Genomic DNA, 20,466 nt, shown 5'->3' with positions numbered 1-20,466 from the left:
TGTGTGTTGGCTGTGTGCTTAGGGTTGTTGTCCTGTTGGAAGGTGAACCTTCGCCCAAGTCTGAGGTCCTGAGCGCTCTGGAGCAGGTTTTCATCAAGGATCTCTCTGTACTTTGCTCCGTTCAACTTTCCCTAGATCCTGACTAGTCTCCTTGTCACTGAAAAACATCCCCAAGGCATGATGCTGCCACCACCATGCTTCACTGTAGGGATGGTGCTAAGTTTTCTCCAGACGTGATCCTTGGCATTCAGGCCAAAGAGTTTAATCTTGGTTTCATCAGACCAGAAAGTCTTGTTTCTCATGGTCTGAGACTGGCAAACTCCAAGCGAGCTGTCGTGTCTTTTACTGAGGAGTGGCTTCTGTCTGGCCACTCTACCATAAGGGCCTGATTGGTGGAATGCTGCAGAGATGGTTGTCCTTCAGGAAGGTTATCCCATCTCCAGAGGTTTTGTGTGTAGATTGATGAGTGGGAAAAAACAATTGAATACATTTTAGAATAAGGTTCTAATGTAACAAAATTTGGATAAAGTCAAGGGTCTGAATACTTTCCGAATGCACTGTTGACAAAATATGATGCGTTTGAATTGAGTCCCCCTACCATCTCTGCCTAGCATGTGCACAATACTAAAATCAAACGTCAAATTATATTTGATTCCTGGAGCATTTAATATCCAATGGGTATTTGTATGACGTACTCAAAACTGTCCATGAATGTCTGCAAAAATGTATAGCCCCATGTTAATAATTTTCAGAAGACACAAGTAGGCATATCAGATTTCCAGTATATAATTACACTGGCAGAATTGGGGAGAAGTGGAATAATACTATTATTGTGGGGAATAACAGTAGTGTTGTTGCTGACAAGCACAGTAATTACCCAGTATTTTAGCCCATTAAGAATGAGATTTGTTCCACTGATCAGACTAAATAAATAAAATCTCCAGAAGAAAATATTACATAAATCTGCCCCACACCCTAACCAAATCATTTTTGTATTATTTTCCCCCCTCTAGAATCGAACTTACACTTTTGGGTTTGCAATAATTTTGACACCCTTTTTTTCTCCCCAATTTTTGTGATATCCATATGGTAGTTAGTCTTGCCCCATCGCTGCAACTCCTGTTTGGACTCGGGAGAGGCGACTGTCAAGAGCCATGCTTCCTCTGAAACATGCCCCTGCCAAGCCGCACTGCTTCTGGACACACTGCTCGCTCAACCCGGAAGCCAGCCGCACCATTGTGACGGAGGAAATACTGTACAGCTGGCGACCGAAGTCAGCGTGCATGCGCCCGAACCGCCACAAAAAGTTGCTAGAGCGTCCCAGCCGGCAAAACACTCCCCTAACCCAGACGACGCTGGGCCAATTGTGCGCCACCTCATGGGTCTCCCGGTCGCGGCCGGCTGCAACGCTGCCTGGGATTGAACCCGGATCTGTAGTGACGCCTTGTCACGAGAATGTCTATCCCAATGTTCTAACTGAACTATTTTATATCTCTGTCTAATTCCTGAAGGTTGTAAAGCTCCAGTTCAAATAAATGGACAAAGTCTCAGCCTGCAATAGAGCGCTCTCTGAATAAAGAATTGATCTGTCTTCAAAATGAGAAAACAATCTTTTTATAGCACACACACACACAAATGAACTCACATCAGTAGAAACTCCACCTCGCTTTAGGTGGGCTGTATTTTTCCACAGTTCACATACATTGTTTATCACACTTCTGCAACATGTTTCATCTTCTGCAAGCCGTTTCTAACAGTTTTTCTCCTCCCTAGGGTGGGGAGGCCTCTTTCCAGTTATTAGTTTCACCGTTCTAACAAGTCGACAGTTCAGTTGTCTTTGAATGTCTCAACTTATACCCTGCTCATATTGCGAAATAGTAACACAATGGCCTAGTCTTAAAAAGTCTAGTCACACACATTATTGGATTATGACTCTAACACATTTCATACAATTATATGGTTTCAGGGTGGAATACTTTAGAAGAATTTGTATGTTTAAGATAATGACTATCACGCCTTTAGCATTGTGATGCAGTGCCTTAGACTGCTGCGCCACTCGGAAGGCCCCTTTACATATCCAGACCAATCATATACTTCAATGTGGCAAGACAGGACAATGATAGCGGTTCCGCTCCTGATGGTAAATTGAGGGAGCATCTGCGCCTATTTCAAAACGATTTGGAGCACAGTTGAAAAGTTAACTGTCTATACAATGGACTAATTTAGAAAAATACATTCAGTACTTTTCAATGTGTGATATGTGTTGTGGTGTGAGAAGATGGTAAAATGTGTGTCTCGGCCAATGAGTTGGCAGCTCTGGGTGCGGGGGGTTATGGATGTGTGCGGGGGGTTATGGATGTGTGCGGGGGGTTATGGATGTGTGCGGATTGCAGAGAAAGTTTGTATAATGAAATAATGAAGTCATAGTATGTTGAGTTTTATGCCTATGTTCCTGAGTGTCACACAGACAGTCCTGTTGATTTCGGTGTCTGCAAATCCGTTTTTGTTCGTGACCAAAAATATTAGATGTTTATTGGGAACCAATTACTGGCTGACGTGACCGTTAATGCTGTCACCAACAGAAATGGTGTCAACCGTGAATTGTTCCACTCTGAGTGATAAACCCTGTCTCCCCTGTCCAGATGTCGGCACACTGTTGACTGGAGGGCTCAGAATGACACCTAAATAAGTGTCCAGTGCTGGGTCACTGGTAACGTTGAACAGGGTATCTGTGGGGAAAGGGACTGAAAGGGTCAGGAGAGGCCAGATAACTGAACTCAATCAATATCAAGTGGAAACTGAACACATGCAGTGTGTTAATTTGCTTTGAGGGTTTTGCACCACCGATGCCTTTGTATGTTGTATGTGCAATTCGGGTTGGTGTGCAGAGTCACTCTGATATTCACACCCTTTCGCAGTGAAGAAAGACCCAAGCTCTCCCAAAGATAATAATTGTTAGAAGTGTTGGTTTTACTTTTTGCCCTCAACAACATTCCATCTAAAATTCAGTTGAAATGGTTCCAGAGAGATGAGAGAAACACGCCTCTGGCCCGGTCATTCCTGGGAACTCTTTTGACTGAACCACTGGGAGTAGTTCAGTCAGTGTGAGATGTTTGACAGTGGATTTGTTTGTGCATGTGTGTATAGGCCTATTTGTGGATGACGACTTTAGGATCCGATCTTCATCTAAGGCCAGATTAGGCTACTCAGTGCCCTGAAGAGGTGTTTGTTTTGTAGGACTGACTCCGGATTTAGAAATGGCTCTCGTCATCTTAGAATGAGGATGATGTGTTTGCTCTGTTGGAAGGGCTGTGATTCCCATCAATTAGGCGTAAGGCGTCAGCATCCTTCAGTTCAGCTGGCGGCTAGCCGAAGTCGGCTAGGCGAACCAAACGAGTGTGCTCGCATATATTCCTTTAATGCACCCGCTTAAAAAAAGCACAATATTCAATCATCTGAGAACAGCGTTCAGCCACAAAAGGAAGCCATACAGTTACCCGCCAAATTGTGCAGTCAACAAAACTCATAAATCGTATTATAAATCTTCACTTACCTTTGCTGATCTTCGTCGGAATGGACTCCCACTTCCACAAGAAATGTTTGTTTTGTTCGGTAATGTCCATCATTTATGTCCAAATAGCTATTTTTGTTAGCGTGTTTGGTAAACAAATCCAAAGTCAGGAAGCGCGTTCACTAAAAGCAGACTAAATGTCAAAATGTTGTATTGAATCAATCTTTAGAATGTTTTTAACATAAATCTTGAATAACGATCCAACCGAAGAATACCATTGACTTCAGATGTGCGATGTAACAGAGCTCCCTATCATGTGATCAGAGCATGGTCAGGTCATGGTAGACCTGACTAATTCCTGTCTCCTTCGGCCCCACTTCACAGTAGAGGCATCAGACAAGGTTCTACAGACTGTTGACATCTAGTGGAAGCCGTAGGAAGTGCAAACATATCCATATCCCACTGTGTATTCAATAGGGGCTGGGTTTAAAATCGACCAACCTCAGATTTCCTACTTCCTGTTTGGATTCTCAGGTTTTTGCCTGCCATATGAGTTCTGTTATACTCACAGACATCATTCAAGCAGTTCTAGACACTTCAGAGTTTTCTATCCAATACTACTAATAATAATATGCATATATTAGCATATGGAACTGAGGAGCAGGCAGTTTAGTATGGGCACCTCTGGGCACCTTTCATCCAAGCTACTCAATACTGCCCCTGCAGCCATAATTAAAAGACCTTCGCTTGAAAAACTAGAAAAATTGGCAATAGTACTGTTTGTCCATCTCGAGATCCTGTAGTCAGTATACACTTCCTCAAAATGGTCACAATAAATGTACGATAACTCAAGAAATCTGTCATTAATTTTGACGTTTTTGCAATTTTATATCGAACTAAGATGTTTGGAGTATTTCTCAATGAAAAAAATGTGCATGACAAGTCGTCTCTCGTTGAAAGACAACAAATACTTTATTGAAGAATCCCTACTGTTGACCAATCACCGATGAAGGGGCATAGACTTTGGCTCCGAACTTAGGTTTGCCTCGGGAAAAAATGGTGTGCCCGAACAGCTGAAAAGCCGTCACCGAAGTCCAAAACAAACAAACAACCTTACAGTGTCGTCATAATATATGCCTTAACAGTACACAACCCCCACAGTGCCATGCAGCCATATCGGTCTCCCCACCTTTACTTGTCCTTACTTTTTCTGTTCTTAGTGGTATTCCATGGTGGGTCTGACTACACCAGTCCTAACATCCATCTACATCGAATTTTCAGTTAGGCTAGTCTCCCATTGACCTCCATGCATGCCTAGGGAAGAGCAGTGCCATTCATCCATCCCTTTGGGCTGGCCGCTGTTCAATCAGAGGCTAATCTGGCACTGCATGGACCCATTGAGTAGTTTACTAAATATAAACGTACCATGTAAAGTCAATCAATCAAATGTATTTATAAAGCCCTTTTTATATCAGCTGATGTCACAAGTGCTATACAGAAACCCAGCCTAAAACCCCTAATAGCAAGCAATGCAGGTGTAGAAGCATGGTGGCCAGGAAAAACTCCCTAGAAAGGAAGGAACCTAAGAAGAAATCTAGAGAGGAACCAGGCTATGAGGGGTGGCCAGTCCTCTTCTGGCTGTGCAGGGTAGAGATTATAACAGTACATGGTCAAGATGTTCAAACGTTCATAGATGACCAGCAGGGTCAAATAATAATCAGTGGTTTTAGAGGGTGCAACGGGTCAGCACCTCAGGAGTAAATGTCCGGTCATTCAGATATCGAGACAGCAGGTGCAGTAGAGAGAGTTGAAAACAGCAGGTCCGGGACAAGGTAGCACGTCCGGTGAACAGGTCAGGGTTCCATAGCCGCAGGCAGAACAGTTGAAACTGGAGCAGCAGATAAATCCGGTGAACAGGTCATAGTTTATTTCTCTCAAATTTTGTGCACACATTTTTTTATATCACTGTTAGTGAGCAGTGCCAAAATCCTTTGCCAAAATAATCCATCCACCTGACAGGTGTGGCACATCAATAAGCTGATATAAACATCATGATCCTTACAGGTGCACCTTGTGCCTGACAATATTGGCACTTTAAAATGTGATTTTTTTTTTCGCACAACACTGCAACAGATGTCTCAAGTTTTGAGGAAGTTTGTAATTGGCATGCTGACTGCAGGAACGTCCACCAGAGCTGTTGCAAGAATTTAATGTCCATTTCTCTACCATAAGCTGCCTCCAACGTCGTTTTAGAGGACTCGCAAACGCACACCACCTGTGACCACGCCAGCCCAGGACCTACACATCCGGCTTCTTCACCTGTGCCATTGACTGAGGGGAAGGGTGATAAGGAGTGTTTCTGTCTTTTAATAAAGCCCTTTTTGTGGGTAAAAACTCATTCTGACTGGCTGATCCCTTGCTCCCCATTGGGTGGGCCTATGCTACCTCAGTATAGCTACCTTTTTAAGACTCTCTGAAGTCCCTTTGTCCTGTGTAAAACGGTCTGGAGGTTTTGGCTTCTCCCAATTCTAGCGAGGAAGTGGACATTTTAAACATGCTCCTTGATTTGATAGGTTCCTGGAGAACCAGAACATGATCCCTTCAAGGTCACAAGAGGGTGTGTTTGTCTGTGTATGGCACACAGTGAATGTCTATTGTTCTCTTGGGACTGATTTGGGAGAGATAGGTGGTGGATGATTTGAATGGGAGAGATGGCTGAGGTGGTGGATGATTTGAATGGGAGAGGTGGTGGTGGATTTGAATGGCTGTGACATGGAGTGCTGGCTGGGTGAGTTGGACAGATGGAGCACGCAAGAAAACAGCACTGACGTGATGTGACTCAGAGGAAATAGAGAGGAACTGAGCTATCCCAAATGCTGTCAATCCATGACTTCAGCAGAATGTCTCTCAGTAGTTCAGCCAGAATCCACACTCAGTGTCAGAGGGGGGTGACTGACCTGCCCGTCACTGACTATCCTGCCCTGCCCGTCACTGGCTGACTGCCCTGCCCTGCCCTCACTGGCTGACTGCCCTGCCCTCACTGGCTGACTGCCCTGCCCTGCCCTCACTGGCTGACTGCCCTGCCCTGCCCTCACTGGCTGACTGCCCTGCCCTGCCCTCACTGGCTGACTGCCCTGCCCTGCCCTCACTGGCTGACTGCCCTGCCCTGCCCTCACTGGCTGACTGCCCTGCCCTGCCCTCACTGGCTGACTGCCCTGCCCTGCCCTCACTGGCTGACTGCCCTGCCCTGCCCTCACTGGCTGACTGCCCTGCCCTGCCCTCACTGGCTGACTGCCCTGCCCTGCCCTCACTGGCTGACTGCCCTGCCCTGCCCTCACTGGCTGACTGCCCTGCCCTGCCCTCACTGGCTGACTGCCCTGCCCTGCCCTCACTGGCTGACTGCCCTGCCCTGCCCTCACTGGCTGACTGCCCTGCCCTGCCCTCACTGGCTGACTGCCCTGCCCTGCCCTCACTGGCTGACTGCCCTGCCCGTCACTGGCTGACTGCCCTGCCCGTCACTGGCTGACTGCCCTGCCCGTCACTGGCTGACTGCCCTGAATCAAAATTCATCTTTGGCAATAAATCCCACCAAGCAGGCTATTCTTCATGTTCCTGGGGATATGTCTCTGAGCATGGCAATTTAATGTGCTCAGCAGTAATGCAATTAAATCATTAAACAGTTCTGTGATTTAAATGCATGGATATTCAGGTGACTTACTGATGAAAGCTGTGTCGAAGTTCACATGTTCTGTTGAGGGAGCATGATTGGGGGAGGTGGGACATGAATCCAAGCTGAGAAGTTTTATTACCTTACTCTTCGTGCTGCTGTTCAAATACACTGAAACACCAGGATCAGGGGAAATGTGGTGACGACTGAAGAGTGTCTGCAGTGTTTATTTCGACAACTCCTGTCATTCAAGCGAAGAAACAGTGCATGGTCAGGGGTTTGCTGTTCAGCAGTGCTAGAGCTCCCGGTTGCTATAGTGACCACTTGGCTGCCACTCCAAGCCCAGTAACCATAGAGATGGAACACATGACATCAGCCCCAGAGCTAGAGCAGTCCTGTGGTTACATCACTGCAGTGCCACCGACCTCTGCAAGGGTTTTCTCTGTGTGGGAGAGAGGAAACATCTTCGAGTATGGGAACACAAATCATATCAGAAACTGTATGTTTAGCAAGATGATAATAAATTAAATCTAATTTTATATGTCACATGCGCCGAATACAACCAGTGTAGACCTTACAGTGAAATGCTTACTTACAAGCCATTAACCAATGCAGTTTTAAGAAAATACCAACAAAAAAAAGCAAGATAAGAATGACAAATAATAAACAGTAAAATAACAATAGCGGGAATATGTACAGGGGGTACTGGTGTCAAGGTAATATGTACATGCAGGTGGAGTTACTAAAGTGACTATGCATAGATGATAACAGAGTAGCAGCAGTGTAGAAGAGGGGGGGGGGGGAATGCGAATAGTCTGGTTAGCCATTTGATTAACTGTTCAGGAGTCTTATGGCTTGGGGGGTAGAAACTGTTTAGAAGCCTCTTGGACCTAGACTTGTCACTCCGGCACCGCTTGCCATGCAGTAGCAGAGAGAACAGTCCATGACTAGGGTGGCTGGAGTCCTGAACAATTTTTAGGACCTTCCTCTGACACTGCCTGGTATAGAGGTCCTGGATGGCAGGATGCTTGGCCCCAGTGATGTACTGGGCCATACGCACTACCCTCTGTAGTGCCTTGTGGTCGGATGCCGAGCAGTTGCTATACCAGGCAGTGATGCAACCCGTCAGGATGCTCTCGACGGTGCAGCTGTAAAACCTTTTGAGGATCTGAGGACCCATGCCAAATCTTTTCGGTCTCCTGAGGGGGAATGGGTTTTGTCGTGTCCTCTTCACGACTGTCTTGGTGTGCTTGGACCATGTTAGTTTGTTGATGATGTGGACGCCAAGGAACTCTCAACCTGGTCCAGTCATGAGTGAACAGGGAGTACAGGAGGGGACTGAGCACACACCCCTGAGGGGCCCCCGTGTTGAGGATCAGCATGGCGGATGTGTTGTTACCTACCCTTACCACCTGGAGGTGGCCCGTCAGGAAGTCCAGGATCCAGTTGCGGAGGGAGGTGTTTCGTCCCAGGTTCCTTATCTTAGTGATGAGCTTTGAGAGTGCTATGGTGTTGAGCGCTGAGCTGTAGTCAATGAATAGCTTTCTCACTCAGGTGTTCCTTTTGTCCAGGTGTGAAAGGGCAGTGTGGAGTGCAATAGAGATAGCATCATCTGTGGATCTGTTGGTGTGGTAATGCAAATTTGAGTGGGTCTTGGTTTCTGGGATAATGGTGTTATGAGCCATGACCAGAATTTCAAAGCATTTCATGGCTACGGACGTGAGTGATACAGGTCGGTAGTCATTTAGGCAGTTTACCTTAATGTTCTTGGGCACAGGAACTATGGTGGTCTGCTTGAAACATGTTGGTATTAGACTCCGTCAGGGAGAGGTTGAAAATGTCAGTGAAGACACTTGCCAGTTGGTCAGTGCATGCCCAGAGTACATGTCCTGGTAATCCGTCTGGCCCTGCGGCTTTGTGAATGTTGACCTGTTTAAGGGTCGTACTAGTGTTGCAAAGGGTCGGAAACCTTCCTGCTTAAAATTTTGCTTAAAATCATCAAGAAAGTTTACTCTTTTTTTGTGGGATATTCTAGGTCTTGTGGCATATTTTGGTTAAACTATCCCCAATTCAATGGAATTGCAACCCTCTGCATGCACAGTGCATTCTTCCATCACGTGCAGTACACTCTTCCATCACATGTACAGCCGATTTCTCAAGATCTTGAACGCTAATGAGATGCTATTGAGCCCACACTACTACACTGTCTGAGCCAAGGACTACATGCTTTCTGGTAAGTTTTGATTACAATACTGGGTGGGGTGAATATTTTATGTGACATACAGGATTTTTTGTTAACTAGTAAATAGTAGCCTACAGCAAAGTGTGTTTTTAAATCATTTCTAACTTGTTTTTTCTACCATGTGGGTTTTAGCTTGCTTGAGCCTGCTATAACTGATATAACTGATAACTGATATAACTGTGTTAATTCACCCGTTTCCATACATGTTTCATTTGATAAATTTATCTTACAAAGGAGTTGTTTAATCTAACTGCTGAACTATTTAGAATTGTATTTTTTTTTACCAATTTAAAAAAATTCTTTACAGGAATATGCCTGATGTGTGGAGACATTTCACTGCAGCTAATGTAGAAGGAAAAGCTGTGTACATTTGCAAATACTGTGCCAAATCATATGTGAAGAATGCAACAAGGATGCAGAATCATCTGGCCAAGTGCATGAAGTTCCCTCAGCGCTCACAACAAGCAACCTCTGACAAAGTCCCTCTACTTCTATTCAAGGTGAAAATGATGAATCAGACACCTTATCGATAGCAACAGCTCATGGTCCTCCTGGAATCAAAGTTGTTTTACTCAATGGAGGAACGTAGTAGGAGAAATAACGATGAATCTTGCTCGTGCTGTGTATGCAACTGGTTCCCCTCTGATGCTCACAGGCAATGTGTATTGGAAGAGATTTCTGAACGTTCTTCGCCCAGCATACACCCCTCCAACCAGACATGCTTTATCTACTCATTTGCTGGATGCAGAGTTCAAGTGAAGGTCAAGCAAATCATAGAGAAAGCAGACTGTATTGCAACCATCTTTGAATGTTGATCGAATGTTCGTGGGCAAGAAATAATTAACTACATAATCTCCACCGCTCAACAAGCATTCTACAAGAGCACAGACACAAGGAACAACAGAAACACCAGTCTTGCAGATGAGCTGAAGGCAGTCATCAATGACCTTGAACCACAGAAGGTATTTGCTCTGGTGAGACAATGCTGCTAACATAAAGGCTGCTTGGTCTAAAGTGGAGGAGTCATACCCTCACATCACACCCATTGGCTTTGCTGCTCATGCATTGAATCTGCTCCTCGAGGACATCATGGCACTGAAAACAATGGATACACTCCATAAGAGAGCCAAGGAAATGGTTAAGTATGTGAAGGGTCATCAAGTTATAGCAGCAATCTACCTCACCAAGCAAAGTGAGAAGAATAAGAGCACCACATTGAAGCAGCCCAGCAACACCCGTTGGGGTGGTGGTGTCATCATGTTTGACAGTCTCCTGGAGGGGTAAGAGTCTCTCCAAGAAATGGCCATGTCAGTCTGCCGATATGGACAGCCCCATCAAGAGGATCCTCCTGGATGATGTATTTTGGGAGAGAGTGGTACGCAGCCTGAAACTCCTGAAACCTATAGCTGTAGCCATTGCATGGATTGGGGGAGATAATGCTGTCCTGTCTGATGTTCAGACTCTGCTTGCAGATGTAAGAGAAGAAATCTGTACTGCCCTGCCCACTTCACTGCTCCAAGCAGAGGAAACTGCAGTTCTGAAATACATCAAAGAGCGTGAAGACTTCTCCCTGAAGCCCATACACGCCGCAGCGTACATGTTGGACCCTAAGTATGCTGGCAAGAGCATCCTGTCTGATGCAGAGATCAACAAGGCCTATGGTTTCATCACTACCGTGTCTCGCCACCTTGGCCTGGATGTGGGCAAGGTTCTTGGCAGTCTGGCGAAGTACACTTCCAAGTAAGGGCTTTGGGATGAACATGCAATATGGCAGTTGTGCCAACATATCTTATCAGCCACCTGGTGGAAGGGACTTTGTGGATCTGAGGCTCTTTCCTCTGTGGCCTCCATCATCCTCCAAATTCCACTAACTTCAGCCGCCTCAGAGCGCAACTGGTCCTTGTTTGGGAACATGCACACCAGCGCACGCAACAGGCTGACCAATAATAGGGTTGAAAACTTGGTAGCCATATGGGAAAATTTGAGGCTTTCTGAGCCTGACAACGAGCCATCCTCAACAAGATTGGAAAGTGACAGTGAAGATGAGGTCTCAGATCCTGATGTTCAAGAGGTGGACATTGAGGAGGTCCAGGGAGAAGACAAGGAAGCCTGAGAGGAAGACAACCAAAGCTTTAGTCTCTAGACTATCATTTTACAGATGCATGTTGAAAATGTTTTTGGGAGATGCGATGGATCATTGGGGATCATTCCATTTTCCATTTTGTTGTTTAGTGAAATCATCCCATGTGAGGAGTCAACTCAAGTTCCATTTGTAACAATTTTTTTATTTTTCTGTTGATTTAAAAAAAATTGTCTACTTATAAGGTAAAGGTTTGTTTGTCTCCATATGATATGGAAAATATATCCAATGCAAAAAACATCTACATTTAAATGGTAATATTAATTTGCATATATTTCAGTTAATTCCCACAAAGTTTCCACCTTTGAATATTCCCCAAAATGTGCAACCCTCACATCAGCTGCAGAGACTGTGATTACACAGTCATCTGGAACAGCTGATGCTCTCATGCATGTTTCAGTGTTACTTGCCTCGAAGCGAACATAGAAGTTATTTATCTCTTCTGGTAGGCTCATGTCACTGGGAAGCTCTCGGCAGTGCTTCCCTTTGTAGCCCTGCCACATCCGACGAGCGTTGGAGCCGGTATAGTACTATTGGATCTTAGTTCTGTATTGAAGCTTTGCCTGTTTGATGGTTCATCGGAGGGCTTATAAGCTTCCGGGTTAGAGTCCCGCTCCTTGAAAGCGGCAGCTCTACCCTTTAACTCAGTGCGGATGTTGCCTGTAATCCTTGGCTTCTGGTTGGGGTATGTACGTACAGTCACTGTGGGGACGACGTCCACGACGCACTTATTGATAAAGCCAGTGACTGATGTGGTGTACTCCTCAATGCCATCGGAAGAATCCCGGAAAATATTCCAGTCTGTGATAGCAAAACAGTCCTGTAGTTTAGCATCTGCTTCATCTGACCACTTTGTCATAGACTGAGTCACTGGTGCTTCCTGCTTTAATTTTTGCTTGTAAGCAGGAATCTAGTCTCATTTTATTTTATTTCACCTTTATTTGACCAGGGTGGCCAGTTGAGAACAAGTTCTCATTTTACAACTGCGACCTGGCCAAGATAAAGCAAAGCAGTGCGACACAAACAAGAGTTACACATGGAATAAACAAACATACAGTAATTAACACAATGGGGGAAAAAAGTGTATATATACAGTGTTTGCAAATGAGGTGAGATACGGGAGGTAAGGCAATAAATAGGCCATAGTGGCGAAACAATTACAATTTAGCAATTAAACATTGGAGTGATAGATGTGCAGAAGATGAATGTGCAAGTAGAGATACTGGGGTGCAAAGGAGCAAAAAGAAACAGTATGGGGATGAGATAGTTGGATGGGCTATTTACAGATGGGCTATGTACAGGTGCAGTGATCTGTGAGCTGCTCTGACAGCTGGTGCTTAGAGTTAGTGAGGGAGCTATGGGTCTCCAGCTTCAGTGATTTTTGCAATTCGTTCCAGTCATTTGCAGCAGAGAACTTGAAGGAAAGGCGGTCAAATGAGGAATTGGCTTTGGGGGTGACCAGTGAAATATATCTGCTGTAGTGTGTGCCACGAGTTGGTGCTGCTATGGTGACCAGTGAGCTGAGATAAGGCGGGGCTTTACCTCGCAAAGACTTATAAATGACCTGGAGATAGTGGGTTTGGCTTTGGATTACGTTGGTAGTGCAGTCGTGATGTGTCGGCAATAAAAGGGGTCCAGGCCAATTGGCATTGTAGCCCAAGGAGTGGCTGATGGACCTCTTTAGCTAGCTGGGAGATGGGCCTAGCATAGGTTAGCTACAGGCTAATTGGTGCTTGCTTCGGGACAGAGACATTAGCCAGGAGAAGCCAATTTAGCTAGCTGTGATGATCCAGGTGAAGAGTTTCAGAGCTTGTGGTAGGAATCCGGAGATATGGAGGAAAAACTACTTTTCCCATAGGGCCCCATATTCCTAATGAGTAAATTGTTACATGATTAATTTAATCGAGTAACAATTAAACATAGTTGGTTGATGAAATAAATTAGTCATCAGATTAATGATAGTCACGACAGCACACACACATAAGCAATGAGCAGAGCTGGGGCAGACAGTGTTTTGTCATGCTAATGTCAGCGTGCAATCAAAGTGGGCAGAGGATGATGGAGTTAGGGACCAGGTGTGTGAGGAGGCAGGTGTTATTCCTCAACACAAACCCTGTGATATTTATAACCTGGTGTGGGTGAGGCGTGATGGGCACAGACAGGCACACTGCTCCCTCTGACGCCATAGGACAGACCACTGACAGGACAGGCTGGAATAGCTCAGCCTAGCCGACCCACTCAACACCATTGTGCTGACCTGAACTGTAAAGTGGGTTTTGCTGCGTAGGGTCAACTAGTGGCCTAGCTTACGCAATGTCATTTGTGGGTTGGCAACCCCTTCCTCCGACTTGGCATCGGAAAGTCTACCCGTCTCCTCCTTGCAATGAGAGAATTCGTTCTCACTGAACCCTCCCTGACTAGCACCAAAAGCTCAGCCTTTAAGGCTTTCTCAATCCATAATGGTCAGCTATAGCTAAAAGGTCTACTTTACGAAACCTCACCAAACAATCAACAGAGGGCGCTTCAAAAAACGTGGAGATGGCTGAGGCAGCCATCTTGTACACAGCAATCTCCTGAACACACAAACTAAACAAGTCATCCAAACTCACAACCTACCATCACTAACCACAGAGAGCTCAGTGCAGCAGGGTCCAGTGGGTTTAATGGAATCCCGGATGAGCCCCCATTATGTTACGAACGCCTCTGAGAAGAGGGAACGCAACACCCTGTGAAGTGGAAGAGGTATGGACAGTAGGTGTGAGAAAGGACGACAAAAGAAAGAATAGACCGTTTACTAGGATTTATTTCCTACACGGTAATATGGGGAAAAGGGTCTGGATGGAAGCAAAGAAAGTAAATGTCAAAGCTCCCCCTCTCCTATCTAACCTGCCTACCCACTACTTACCTAACTTAGCACCCCCTGGTGCACTAACCAAAATACAGGGGGTGGTCCAGCCAGGTCTTACCTAGTGTGCCTAGACAGTGAATGTACTACGGGTATATGTATGCCCGCGGGCCTCTTGCCTAAGCACTCCCTAGGTGCCTTCCCCTTCCCCCCTGGGAACAAATGAAACAGAATATCAAACAATATCTCAAACTAAGAAACAAAGGACATCCAAAAAGCTCTCTGAGCAACAGTCTCACACAGAACATACCAACTGCTCCCAGCAACAACTAACATAGTACATACCAACATGCTATAACCCTCAGCCATCAACCTCCTCTCTCAGCAATGATCTATATCACATTCAATCTCTCCAGCAATGATCTAAGCCTGCCTATGATCTCTCTCTGCAATCTCTCTATCACAATCAATCTTTCTGCAATGATCTCAGCCTGCCTATGATCGCTCTCTTCTGAACAACAGAACACTGGCTTTTATAGCTTCAGAAGGCATTGCTAATTAGAGACAGCTGCGTCTTGACGAGAGGGCGGGGTCAGCTCTCCAATCATCAATTGGGGCCGACCAATCAGCTGCTTGGGGAGAATTTCAGGAAGCCATCTCCTGAAACACACACACTCAAATACAAACTACAACACAGAAACTGGGGAACGTAACATTCTACATGTCATTGGAATGACAGGTCTTTGCAGCCGATGGCATTTTTTCATTGCCTCAAACATCAAGAATACTGACAGCCGAGAGGTACTTAGTACCTCTGCCCAAGGTGTCGGCAGTACATTTTTTGTTCATCACAAAGCACAGATCGGCCTTCAGCCTTGTTAAAATACTCCAGACCAGAAGGTGACAGTACCATTGCCAAGCTATGTTTGGCTTGTGCCTTTGTAGATGGCTAATGTTAGCTAACTAGAAAGCTAGGTCGAATGTGTAGTAAGCCCTTGTTTACACAAGCCAGATGGCCACAACTAGATAACTAGCATAATTTAAATCACAATGGGTACATTTTTTTATGAAGCAGCTGCTTGTCAGCTGTTGAGTAGCTAGCTAGCTATGTTGTGCTAACTGGCAAATGGCAACGCTAACTAGGAAGTTAACTGGCGCTGGACGTATGGGATAATGGAGAGTGAATTCAATTATTTCTTTATCTTGCTTGCTTGCTAAATCATTTAGTGTTGATTACATTGTGCTGCACTTACCACCCCATTCATTTCATATGAAGTGTGTGTGGCTGCTAACTATAGCTAGCTAACTAATGAGCAAGTGTACATTATCAAACCTAACAAAACATGCTTCTTCAAGCACATTACTCCTTAGCTAGACTTAAAAGATGTAAAGGCTTGCTCCAGAAAAACAATATGTATTATGCAGCTTTGTTTTATGCTGAACAAAAACGCAACATGTAAAGTGTTGGTCCCATGTTTCATTAGCTAAAATATATAATCCCAGAAATTTTCTGGGGGGGGGGTGCTGAGGTGTATTTCTGTCTGTAATAAAACCCTTTTGTGGGGCACCCTTTTGTTGGGGCAGGCCAATTCTACATGTTCTAAATGTCCTGTTCGCCGATACTAGGTCGATTACCCAGCAGGCCATCAAGACAGTTTTTGGGTGATGCTTTCCTTTCAGTACCTCTCGGTCGTCAGCTGTATGTTTCCTTGCAGTACCTCTTGGCCGTCTGTTTTCTCGGTGTGTCTGACCTCCTTAAGCAACAAAGTATGCTTGGTGTGTGTGATATGTTTTTACCGGTCAGGTTTGGCCAAAGGAATTAAAGCTGCGCCATTCATAATCTTGGAGTAGCTAACATGGAGAAAGGAGAGCACCATATATTTTTACAACAATGGGTCTCCACACTACACCACCTGCTTCTCCGATACCCACTTGACACAATATTGGCTGTTCTTCTGATCAGATCATTCCGGCAAAGCTAAGATCGAAGGCACTGCTATGGTGCTCAAAATCAGATGTAATGATTTAGATAGTTTGGCCTGTTTCCCCAAATAGCACCTGTAACATTGCGGCCACCCAAAAAGTATCATACTCAAGAGACAAAGAGCACAGACATATGCAGAAGAAAATGAAACGTCCCATGTGTAAAGGACTAGCCTAGATAAGTGGAAAATGTTTTGCTTCTTTGTCCTCTCATTCCTGGGAGCTGTCCAGTGAATAAGTTATTCCCCATCTAGCCCTAGTTGGCTAACCGTTGGGGCGGTCATTCCCCATCTAGCCCTAGTTGGCTAACCGTTGGGGCGGTCATTCCCCATCCAGCCCTAGTCGGCTAACCGTTGGGGCGGTTATTCCCCATCCAGCCCTAGTTTGCTAACCGTTGGGGCAGTTATTCCCCATCCAGCCCTAGTTGGCTAACCGTTGGGGCAGTTATTCCCCATCTAGTGCTGGTCGGGCTAACTGTTGGGGCGGTTATTCCCCATCTAGCGCTGGTCGGGCTAACCGTTGGGGCGGTTATTCCCCATCTAGCGCTGGTCGGGCTAACCGTTGGGGCGGTTATTCCCCATCTAGCGCTGGTCGGGCTAACCGTTGGGGCGGTTATTCCCCATCTAGCACTGGTCGGGCTAACCGTTGGGGCGGTTATTCCCCATCTAGCCGTTGGGTTGGCCAACCCTTGATTGAGCCCAGCTATGTTGTCAAAACACCTCCATGTGAATTTGGCTGGACAAACAGACAGACCGCACTATGGTGTGAGTGGCCCTGCCAGTGCTGGGTGACCTGCTTTCACCGCTGGACAACAGTGGTCTGACATGTCCAGAACTTTACTCCCGCTTCTTCTGCTTTCAGGGCAGGGATAAAAGGTGTGAGTGAGGGAGAGACCAGAGTGCATTCAGCATGCCCTCTAACCTCTACAACTGGAACTGGGCTCTAGCCAACAGGAATAGACTATGTACCTGCCCACATACGGAACTGCCTGAGCTCTGTGTAGGCCTATACTGTATAGATTGTCAAATAAAGGTCAGATATTTGCGCTTGATTTAGGCTACTTTGCCCGGTACAGTATTTGTAAGGCTGTGACGATACCAGTAATGTAATATTTATTTCCTTGTAAAAAATGACAACAAGCAGACCAAACTCTTTGGTCCGTTAACCTGCTGTATGTAAAATATTGTGTGCTGTAGCTTGGAAAATAAATAGATGTGACTGTGGATGACAACATAATGATGTTTCCAAAATAAGTGAAATCTGCTTTGTGTTTTGTTAACTTGCCACGTTACTAAAGGGTATTGCGATACTGTTATTGTCCCCAGCTGAAGTATTTGAATATGGATATGACACAGAATGGTTTGAGAAATCATCTCAATGGCATAAGCTATATTATAAATAATCTGCAACACATCATTATGCCTGGCCAGCCAGGTGATTGCTGCTGCAATCATGCTGGTTAGGTATTCCATCTAGCCTACTCCGTTAGCTGTTGTGAAACCAGATGGCTGTCTTTGGCCTCTCAAAGCTAGGCTGCTCTGTCCACTCAAGACCAAGGCTTCAGACATCCAGGAGCCTGCCCTGCTCGCAGCCTGCCCACCATTAAAACACGAAAGGATACATTTTCATAGTGCAAAAGCAATGTTAATTTACCATAAACCTCATTGTAATCTGGCAGCACGATTTCACCAGAAATCTATTACCCAGCCAAAAGGATACTAACACTACCCAGCCAACAGGACATAATATAGAATAATAATACTCCATAGGCTAATCAGTTGAGTTGAAAAGTTCTGAAGTTTTTTTTAAAGTCTATTCAATTAGATCTGACACACTGTTCTCCCTCTCCCCTCCCCTGTCTCCGTCACTGTCTGGTGGGTGTTTCTCTTAGAAATGGCGTGAACTCTCAGAGCTAGGAAGCAGATTTTCTACATAAGAGTAGTACATTTCAGACCTCTCCACATTCATTTTTATCTTCAATACTGAATGCAGTCTGGCATCTAAGCCAACTATCTCTATATTAAATGTGTTTAATATAATTGTGTGGGTTTAGTTGTTGGTTGCTATAAAACAAGTGTCTGTTCTGAAGATGCACGTTCTTCATAGACACCGAAGCAGATGCAATGTGGGAGGCATCAGGAAGCAAACCCTGTGTTGATTGCTATAGTGTTGCTTTAGTCTCACACTTGTTGTTGCCAAAACTTTTATCAACATTACTTGAATAGAGTATGTTGTGTTTTCAGCTGCTCTGTTTGGCTAGGCCCATCTCACAGGTGGAATGAATGAGGTGTTTCTAATTTTGCAAGCTCTAACCAGTCTCCTGATCTTCTCTCATTCCCTTCCTCTCTTCTCCTCTCCTCCTATTCATTCCCTTCCTCCTGTCGCCAGGTGGTGGCCTAAGCCATGGGGGCGTTCCTGGACAAGCCCAAGACTGAGAAGCACAACGCCCACGGCGAGGGCAATGGTCTCCGTTATGGCTTGAGCAGCATGCAGGGCTGGCGGGTGGAGATGGAAGACGCCCACACCGCCACGGTGGGTCTACCCCAGGGCCTGGACAACTGGTCCTTCTTCGCTGTCTACGACGGCCACGCCGGCTCCCGCGTGGCTAACTATGCCTCTAAACACCTGCTGGGGCACATCATAACCCACAGCATGGGTCCCCCGGGCCCTGAGGGTGTCAGCCCAGCACCTGCACCCGCCGTGGAGATGGTCAAGATGGGGATCCGCACCGGCTTCCTGAAGATCGATGAGCACATGAGGAACTTCTCTGACCTGCGTAACGGCATGGACCGCAGCGGCTCGACGGCCGTGGCCGTGATGTTCTCTCCAGAGCACCTGTACTTCATCAACTGTGGTGATTCACGGGCCGTGCTCTACCGCAACGCGCATGTCTGCTTCTCCACGCTGGACCACAAGCCCTGCAACCCACGGGAGAAGGAGAGGATCCAGAACGCAGGCGGCTCCGTAATGATCCAGAGGGTGAATGGTTCCCTGGCCGTGTCCCGGGCCCTGGGAGACTACGACTACAAGTGTGTGGATGGGAAGGGTGCCACGGAGCAGCTGGTGTCCCCAGAACCCGAGGTGTTTGAGATCGAGAGGGCCCAAGAGGATGAGTTTGTGGTGCTGGCCTGTGACGGTATCTGGGACGTGATGACCAACGAGGAGCTGTGTAAGTTTGTCAAGTCCCGTCTGGAGGTGTCCCACGACCTGGAGAAGGTCTGCAACCAGGTGCTGGACACCTGCCTGCACAAGGTACAGTGAGGCTAGACTGTGTGTGTGTGTGTGTGTGTGTGTGTGTGTGTGTGTGTGTGTGTGTGTGTGTGTGTGTGTGTGTGTGTGTGTGTGTGTGTGTGTGTGTGTGTGTGTGTGTGTGTGTGTGTGTGTGTGTGTTTTACAAATGTAAAGGATCGAGGTGTTTGTTACACTGTATTCAGACTAGAGGTCGACCGATTATGATTTTTCAACGCTGATAGGATACCGCTTTTATTGGAGGACCAAAAAAAACGATACCGATTAATCGGACAATTCATTTTTTTTTTTTACATTTCTAATAATGACAATTACAACAATACTGAATGAACACTTAATATAATACATCAATAAAATCAATTTAGCCTCAAATAAATAATGAAACGAAAATGTTCAATTTGGTTTAAATAATGCAAAAAGAAAGTAAAAGTGCAATATGTGCCATGTAAGAAAGCTAACGTTTAAGTTCCTTGCTCAGAACATGAGAACATATGAAAGCTGGTGGTTCCTTTTAACAGGAGTCTTCAATATTTCCAGGTAAGAAGTTTTAGGTTGTAGTTATTATAGGAATTATAGGACTATTTCTCTCTATACCATTTGTATTTCATTAACCTTTGACTATTGGATGCTCTTATAGGCACTAGTATTGCCAGTGTAACAGTATAGCTTCCGTCCCTCTCCTCGCTCTTACCTGGGTACGAACCAGGAACACAACGACAACAGCCACCCTCGAAGCAGCGTTACCCATCGCTCCACAAAAGCCGCGGCCCTTGCAGAGCAAGGGGAACAACCATTACAAGTCTCAGAGCGAGTGACGTTTCAAACGCTA

At 45.7% G+C, this 20,466-nt stretch overlaps 1 protein-coding gene across 8 annotated transcripts in view; it reads left to right on the top strand.

The window, feature by feature from the left end:
- LOC129863173 (protein phosphatase 1B-like) overlaps positions 1 to 20,466 on the top strand; it is a 45,217-nt gene that overhangs the window by 6,641 nt on the left and 18,110 nt on the right. For 5 of the 8 annotated variants that reach the window (XM_055935117.1, XM_055935130.1, XM_055935126.1 and 2 more), the window contains exon 2: positions 18,777 to 19,640. In XM_055935117.1, the coding sequence (XP_055791092.1) occupies positions 18,792 to 19,640 (849 nt within the window). In that variant the 5' untranslated portion in view covers positions 18,777 to 18,791. Of the gene's footprint in view, positions 1 to 9,213; positions 9,412 to 18,776; positions 19,641 to 20,466 lie in introns of all 8 variants that reach the window. The other 3 variants (XM_055935112.1, XM_055935104.1, XM_055935108.1) reach the window with 3 other exon arrangements.

This window comes from Salvelinus fontinalis, chromosome 1 (genome assembly GCF_029448725.1).
Source record: "Salvelinus fontinalis isolate EN_2023a chromosome 1, ASM2944872v1, whole genome shotgun sequence".
Lineage (NCBI taxonomy): Eukaryota > Metazoa > Chordata > Actinopteri > Salmoniformes > Salmonidae > Salvelinus > Salvelinus fontinalis.
This window is presented reverse-complemented; position numbering and strand designations above follow the sequence as displayed.